Raw genomic sequence first — 8,365 nt, forward strand, 5'->3', positions numbered from 1 at the left:
GATCCGACAGCCTCTTCTGTCCTCCATGGGCATTGCATGACAGGTGTACTTACCTACATGCAGGCAATACACACATACACACAAAATAATAAATAACTAAAAAAAAAATGAAAAAGCCGGGCGTGGTGGTGCACACCTTTAATCCCAGCACTCGGGAGGCTGAGGCAGGCAGATTCAGGGCCAGCCTGGTCTACATAGTGAGTTCCAGGACAGCAGGGGCTACAGGGGCGGTCTCAAAAAGACCAAAAAAAAAAAAAAAAAAATGAAAAATGCTATGGGGGAACAAAATCCTTGGTGTTTCTGGACAGACAGTCAAGGTTACCACCTGGAGCAAAAGCCTGAGATGAGGTTAAATAGGCTATGACTTAGAGGTTGCGGAGGAGCTGGACTCCTTGGAGCATGCTTTGCCCTCATGACCAGTTGACAGACTTATCTTTGCTGCTGCCCTTTGAATGAGGCCAACAAGGAACTGGACATGGTGGTTAAAAACAATCACTCAGCACACACCGACTTGATTTGAATCCTGGCCTTAACCAGAAAAACACTGTGGGCTGGTGTGATAGTTGGAATAGATATCACCTGTGCTGGATAGCTTTCGTTGTCATCTTGACACACCTGAGTGGAGGGACCCTCCACTGAGGAACTACTTCCATTGTATTGGCCTGTTGGGGAAGCATTTTCTTAATTGTTGAGTGATGTGGGAGGGCCCAGCCTCTGTGGAGGTGCCATCTCTGGGTAGTTGGTCTTGTGTTATATAAGAAAGCAGGCTGCACACAGGCCAGAGCAGCAGCCCCAGTAAGCAGCATTCCTCCATGATCTGTGCTTTGGGTTCCTGCCCTGAGTCTCTGCCCTAACTTCCCTCTGTGATGAGCTGTGTCACCTGGGAGATTTAAGATAAACACTTTCCTCCCCAAGTAGGTTTTTGGTCAGTGTTTTTATGGCTGCAATAGAAAGTAGCCAGAATCTCCCCTTTTGTCAACTTAACACAAACAAGAGTCCCCATGGAAAAGGGAACCTCAGTTGAGGAATTTCTTCTATTAGACTGGCCTTTGGCCATGTCTGTGAGGGATTGTCTTAATTACTGATTGATGTCCTTGCAGGGCCCAGTCTGTTGTGGGTGGTGCTGTCCCTCAGCAGGTGGGTCTGGGAGTTTAAGAAAGCTGCTGAGCAGAAGCCAGAGAGGAAGCACGCCAGTAAGCAGTGTCCCTGCATGGTTTCTGTTTTAAGCTCCTGCCCTGACTTCTTAATGATGGATTGTGCCTTGGAAGTGAAAAATGGAATGAACCCTTTCCTCCCCAAGTTGGTTTTGGTCAGTGTTTCATCACAGCAACAGAGAAGAGAAGCAAACCCAAGGAGTAAAGTCAAAGATTGGCTCTGAACCTCAGTACAGCTGGGGGGAGGATCTGTGTGCTTGGGATCCAATGACTTGGTGAGGTGAAGACTTTACAACGGGGCTCAAGATCTGTTTCTTTTCATAATAGGTGTGATACTAATACCCGTGATTGTGAGGGTCATTCCTTGTAGCCAGGGAAGGCTAATAATGAAGATAGATAATGACAGTTGAGCACTGTTTTTGACTGACTGACTTTCCTTCAAGCAAAATCAAATGGTGAGGCCTAGAGATGTGGATCACTGGTAAAGTGCTTGCCCAGCACATCCTGGGTTCCATCCCCAGCAGTGGAAAAATACAAAACAACCAGAAAGTGGTGAGAACAAATGAAGTGCTGTGCTTGAATCAGTACAGTTAGACATAGCTAATCCAGTGTCACGTTGGGAACTACTGACATAGTGGACAAAATCCATGCTTTGGAATTGAGATCTGGAGTCAGGCTGGCAACATGCTGTGTGGCCTCAATACATCTTCCCCCAGCCTTGGTGCCCTTGGTGGTAGACTTGAGGAGTTGAGGGCACGTGCTGAGTTCAGAAGCGCTCTGTAAAGCTCCAGACAGGTGCTAGGAAGAGTTGGGGAGTGGGTGGCAGCGAGGAAGCAGGGCAAGAACAAGAAAAAAGAAAAGTGGAAGGAGGTGGAAGAGAAGAGCTGGAAAGGAACAGACCCTGGGGTGGTCCTGGGAGGGGAATAGGGTCAAGGAAGCTTCTTAAAGAATGCAGTATGTGTGCATGCAGGCATGCATGGATACCAGAGCAAGCTTGTTCCTTGGGAAAGGTCTGTGAGGCAGGAATGCAGAGGTTGGGACCTCGAGGAGAGGGAGTGGAATCCAGCATCATACTTGGGGGGGGTGCTCTTTGAGGGCAGGTGTACTTACATGCAGGGCAAGGGTGTCAGGAGGAGTGCTTGGAGGAAAGGAGAGAGGATGTGAGACAGCTGTCTAGGAGAAAAGGGATGCTGGGACTCAGCAAAGACCAAAGTGCCAGGTCAGAGGCCACCGTTCAGAGGTGTGGGGTCAGGGTTAGAATTTCTAGGGAAGCTGTGTGCTTGGTAAGCATCCTTCAGCTCTGTGAAGCTGTTTGCACACAGGCCTGGGGGAGGCACCGGCTGGAATTTAACTGAAGCAGACACCCTGCTGAAGGGTTATGGAAGAGAGCTGAGGGTGTTGGTGAAGAAGTGGTTGGTTGTCAGACTCTAAATGGGTGAAGGGCGGAAAATATTCGCAGAACTCAAATCTGCCTCAGGATTTCGATTTTTTGTTTTAACGACAGAAGGAACACCACTGGATTCACAGCTTTGTAGGGAGAAAAGAATCTTCACCCAAACTTAGCAATCTCTAAGCAGAATCACAGTAAATATCCCTCCTTTATTGTTGCCTAACTTGGGTTCCTCTTGATTTGTATTATGAGCCCCAGAGTCATGCACACTGGTGACCCCAAAATTTGGCAGGAAATCGGGAGTCCAAGATCCTTCTCAGTTATATAGTGAGCTCGAACTCTGTATCTTGAGCTACATAAGACCATTTCTTAAAAACAAATGAAAGATTTATATTATGAACAGTGTGCCCAAACACTGTAAATGTGTGTGTATAAATATATTTACATATATTTCCAATATATAAAAAATATAAAGATTATATGTATTTATATATAATTATATATATTATATGTATAAATCTAGATATATTTGTATACATGATCTGATTTTAGTACTTGGAAATTAGATGTTCAATAAACATTTAGTGAATGAAACTATCTCAGTGTCAGGCCAATCTGAGGCAGACAACTCAGAAAACAAGTTTCTTTAAATTTCCTACTTCTAGCCTAAATAATTTTTCAAAGTTAATAGGGCTTCTAAAAATCTTTTTTGGATATGGATGGTTATGTAGAAAGTAAATATGCTTCATCTCACTAAATTGTGCATTTAGATATGGTTTAAATGGCAATTAAATTTTTCTAATTTATGTGTATGAGTGTTTTGCCTGTATGTTAAGTACACCCATGTTGTGCAATGCCTGTGGAGGCCAGAAGAGGACATTGGATCCCCTGGAACTGGAGTTATCGTTGTTAGCTGCCGTGTGGGTGCTGGGAACCAAACCCAGGTCCTCTGCAAGAGCAGCCAGTGTACTTAACCACTGAGCCATCTCTGCAGCCCTAAAAATGACTTTTTTTGTTATATAATTTGCCATAGTCCTTTAAAGGGGAAAAAGTTAACACATACACACACACACACACGGTCAGGGTCTGCCTATGTACCCCATGTTGGTCATGAACTCTAGCTCTCCCTTCCTTAGCTTTCTGAGTGCTGAGATTACAGATGCTTACCACCATGCCTGGCTTTTTTTTTTTTTTTGTCTTTTTTTGAGACGGGGTCTCCTGGGAGCCCCAGCTGTCCTGGAATTCACTATGTAGACCAGGCTGGCCTTGAACTCACAGAGATCCACCTGCCTCTGCCTCCCAAGTGCTGGGATTAAGGGCGTGCACCATCATGCCCGGCTATGAAATCTTTTAAAATTTTATTTATTTGGATGTAAGGGAGGATGTCTGCCATGGAGCTCATGTGGAGGTCAGAGGACAACTTAATGGGAATTGGTTCTCTCATTTCACATGTGGGGCCCAGGATTGGAGGTCAGACTTGGCAGTGAGTGCCTTGCTGAGCCGTCTTGCCTTCCTCTCTGTTCTTGCTTTTTTTTTTAATGTATTATTTTTATTTTATGTGTATGAGTGTATTGCCTGCATGTATGTGAGTGTACCCGTGTCGTGCAATGCCACGGAGGTCAGAAGAGGGCTTCAGATTCCCCTGGAACTGGAGTTAAGGACAGTTTGTAGCTGCCATGTGAGTGCTGGGAATCAAACCCGGGTCTTCTGCAAGAGCAGTCAGTGCTCTTAACCGCTGAGCCAACTCTCCAGCCCCTATTCTTGCTTTTAAGAGCCTAATTCTACAAAAGCATCCATCAGTCATCAGAATTTCAGATTTATATCAACCTATATTGTTTGGCATTTATTTAGGTGTGTGCACACCACAGTGTTTGTGTAGAGGTCATAGGACAATTTGTAGGGGTTAGTGTTCTCTTCTCATCATGTGGGTTGCAGGGATGAACTCAGGTCTACCAGGTTTGGTAGCAAGCGTCTTGACCACTGAGCCATCTTGCCAGCCCTTTATCACCGTAATTTTACAAAGGATGTTGTAAGTACACACAAGTCTCAGAGTTTGGGGTTTTTAGGACAGAATCTCACTTAACTCTGGCTGGCCTCCAACTCTAGGCAAGCCTGGCCTTGATCTTCCTCCTTCCACCCTCCAAGCACAGGGTCACAGGTGTGCACCACCACACCTTGCACGAGTCAATCATTTACCAGTTATTGTATAATGGCTAACGCCTTCTTGTCTTCCTTTTTCCACCTGCAGCATAACAAGTCCGCCACGTATTCTGTGGGCATGCAGAAAACTTACTCCATGATCTGCTTGTCCATGGATGATGATGACAAAACCGATAAAGCCAAGAAGATCTCAAAAAAGCTCTCCTTTCTGAGCTGGGGCACCAGTAAGAGCAGGCAGAAGTCGGCCAGCACATTGTGCCTCCCGGAGATTGGCCTGGCGAGGCCTCAAGCCAAGAAGAAGCTCCCTACTCCCTTCAGTCTGCTCAACTCCGACAGCTCTTTGTACTGACAGCAGAAAACAGAACTGTTCATTGCCACAGCCGAAGAGGCGGTGTAAGCATTCGTGCCATAATGGAAAATAACGAAATACTCTCAAATCCCATTTTCTCAGCCTAAATTGTCCTCTTATGAAAGTAAGAAGAAACCTCTAGAAATCCGAGGAAAACACACTTGTGTGAGGGTTTCGCTATACCGCTGCAATTATTTATTCTACAAAGTATTGTACATGGAATAGTGTTGATATTCTGGCTGCTCTTAATGGCTAGTTTTGACTTTTAGGCACTATGGAGTGTGGCCACCTACCTTATTACTATTTCTAATAGGGTAGTAAGGATTCCTTAACCTAGAGTTCAGATGACCCTTGAATGAAGGCAAATCAGAAATGTTACTAAAACCAAATTGCTACTTGGGAGTTCATTAACTGAAAATGGTAACATTTTGCTATAATTTCTACACAGCATGAATGCTGTTTCCAGTCTAGTGCCAATTTTTTTCTGCCTTTTTACTTCTGGCAGTACTAGAGATTGAAACACTGTAAAAAAAAAAAAAAGTAAAAACAAAGAGAAATAACATTCCAGGAGAGCTTTCCCTCTAGTTTGATCCGCTGACAAGCTGCTAACACAGTGGCCATGTTACATGGACATACTGTCTACAGGGTAGATAATATACTGTTTGATACTCAAAACACTTCTCATTTTGTTTAAGGTAGAAAGTACATATATATATTAAGGAGCTAGATTTTATAAGGTTGAAGACAAACTATTCAAGTTGAAATCTCTACTTGACTTTTTCAAATGGACCTTCTTACTGCATTTGGGGCTATACACTGGATGATGCTGTGATTCTTGTGAGAGTCATGGTTGATATAGTGTAAGTGGTGTAGCTTAAAGACAGCCTATTGATTTTATTGTGAGAATTAACAAGGATTTGGCTATTTTTCTATTGTGCAATATCTTTAGGAAACTATAAGTATTTAAATAAACATTCATATTCACTTACTTGAGTTAGTAACTTTTTGTCGTTATTTCTCTTTAATTCCTCCCTTCACACTATTATTCGTCTAGTGCACAAAATGCTTTTATTGTGTTGAGAAGGGGGAGAAAGAAGAAGGGGGACTGAAGGGAAGACAGGAGGCATAAAGGCACCATTGAATGCCTGTGTATTCACACTTGTTTGTTTACATTGGCTGCAGTCCCAGAGCACAGGTACAGGAGGTGAGACATGAACCTGAACCAGGAATGGCTTTCTACATGGTGCTTCACTGTAGGCTGGTTTCCCTTGGTGACATTAGTCACCTGGAACTTATCAAGACCACTTGATGACGGACTCATAAAAATCTGCTCTGAGTTGTGCTGAGAATGAGAGTCTCTGGCACTCTTCAGACAATCCCCACAGGTCCTTTTTACCTTAGCAGAATGTGGGCAGTGCCAGTCACAGCCGCTGGGCCCAGAAGACATCAGTCTGCACCTTGTCTTTCACTGATTGCCATGAGAGGTAATCTTTTCTTCTTGTGTTTTAAAATATGAAAACCAGATCCTGTAGTTTGTGGTCTAAAGGAAGCCAGGTAGATGTGAGGCCAGCTGTCACCTGGGTTGGCTGAAGAACGCATGGATTTGCTGTGCTACTGTGTGTCCAACAACCCCTTCAAGTTCTTGGATAGAAGCGTTACTCAGTCTCTGGATGGTTGGAAACTTCTGGAGCAGAAGAGGAGCCTTAACTTTTCCAACTCCTGGGATCTGCTGCACTGTTCGAACAAGAGACAGCTCAGAGAGCATAGAACGCTTTTTTCTGAGGAAAGGGTTCTTGCTGGGCTCTTTGGTTTGCTCTTGAACCTGAGTGCAAAATTTAGGGGAAAGTACATGAGTGCCCTCTGGAGGACAGTTTTCTTAAAACCTTTTTTTTAGGGTGGCGTGTCTTTTGAACCAGTCTCCCTGTAGCCTCAGCTGGCCTGGAACTCACTATGTAGACCAGGCTGGCCTGGAACTCACAGAGATCCATCTGCTTCTGCCTCCCAAGTGCTGGGATTACAGGTGTGCACCACAAAACATGGAGGTACTTTACTGACTATGCCATCTTCCCAACCCCTCACAGTAGTTTTTTGCTAAGCATGGTGGGACAGAACACACACAGGTAATTATAATGGAGTTAGTGCATTCCACAGTCCAAAACCAGAGCTCCAACCTGTTCCCTTTGTTACACATTTGTCTAGACTGGGTGACAGGCTTAAAAGTTTTCAGAAATCTGGGCTGGAGAGATGGCTCATAGAGGCCCTGGATTCAGTTTCCAGCACACAACTGTCTGCAATTCCAGCTCCAGGGGATCTGACACGCTCTGACTTCCTTGGACACATCCACACACGTGGTATACATAAAGTCATGTAGGCACACAGGCACATACACATACACATACACATAATAAATGAGTGAATGAATGAATGAATAGTTTTGAGACACCGCACGGTGATGTGGACTGGTCAGAAAAGTGCTTGCCTAGCATGCACGAAGCCCTGGGTTCAGTTCCCAGCCCTGTGTAAGACCCAGTGTGGTGGTGCATACCTGAATTCCAGCATTTGGGAGATAGAGGTAAGAGAACCAGAGGCTCAAGGTCATCCTTGGCTACATAATGAGTTTAAAGCTAGCCTGGGCTATGTGACATCCTGCCTCAAAAAAAGTTTTGGGGCTGGAGAGCTGACTCTGTAAAAGAGTGTTGGCTGCTCTTGCAGAGGACTGGGGTTTGGTTCCCAGCACCCACATCAAGTGACTCATAACTGTCTGCCACTCCAGCGCCTGAGGATCTAATGCCCTTTTTGGCCTCTGTGGGCATTGCATGACATGGGTGCACTTACATACAAGGAGGCACTTACATACAAAGATTTAAAAATAAATCTTTCTTAAAAAGTTAAGAAAAAGGCCAGGCGGAGAGGGTGGGTTTGGACCTCCATTGGGGTAGTGACTGGGAGCTTAGCAGACCGCCAGAGAGTGCCAGGTTCTGGCCTCCCTCTGGCCTCTAACTACCAGAGGGCCTGGGAACACAGGGGACAGCCTGACAGCCCCTGGACCCTGCCTCCACATGGTGGTCCTTTTAATAAGAAGATACTATACAGCAGTCCCTTCTGCATGAAATAACTACCATCATCACGACTTCGGTTTAGCCTGATCACCAAACATAGTCACAACTGGGCTTGCTGACGGTTGAGCTCATTCATTAAAGGAGTACCAAGCAGGGTCACTGGACCCTCACCTGAGTATCCACTCTTCCTAGCCAACTAGTCGATGCTTTTGGAAGCCCTTGTCAAGAAACTCCAATGGACTTTCATATGAAC

General features: G+C 44.9%; 2 protein-coding genes across 3 annotated transcripts in view; one reads left to right on the forward strand and one right to left on the reverse strand.

Moving 5' to 3' along the window:
* The window catches only part of Rhpn2 (rhophilin Rho GTPase binding protein 2), a 68,914-nt gene extending 63,321 nt beyond the window's left edge, over positions 1-5,593 (forward strand). Inside the window, exon 15 of the mRNA XM_008839461.2 lies at positions 4,793-5,593. Coding sequence (XP_008837683.1) covers positions 4,793-5,053 — 261 coding nt within the window. The 3' untranslated portion in view covers positions 5,054-5,593. The remainder of the gene's footprint in view (positions 1-4,792) is intronic.
* A 318-nt stretch (positions 5,594-5,911) lies between these two features.
* Faap24 (FA core complex associated protein 24) overlaps positions 5,912-8,365 on the reverse strand; it is a 4,788-nt gene continuing 2,334 nt past the window's right edge. For both annotated transcript variants that reach the window (XM_008839460.3, XM_029566639.1), the window contains exon 5: positions 5,912-6,875. In XM_008839460.3, coding sequence (XP_008837682.1) covers positions 6,627-6,875 — 249 coding nt within the window. In that variant the 3' untranslated portion in view covers positions 5,912-6,626. The remainder of the gene's footprint in view (positions 6,876-8,365) is intronic.

This window comes from Nannospalax galili, unplaced genomic scaffold (assembly GCF_000622305.1).
Source record: "Nannospalax galili isolate Female #2095 unplaced genomic scaffold, S.galili_v1.0 scaffold159, whole genome shotgun sequence".
Taxonomy (NCBI): Eukaryota; Metazoa; Chordata; class Mammalia; order Rodentia; family Spalacidae; genus Nannospalax; species Nannospalax galili.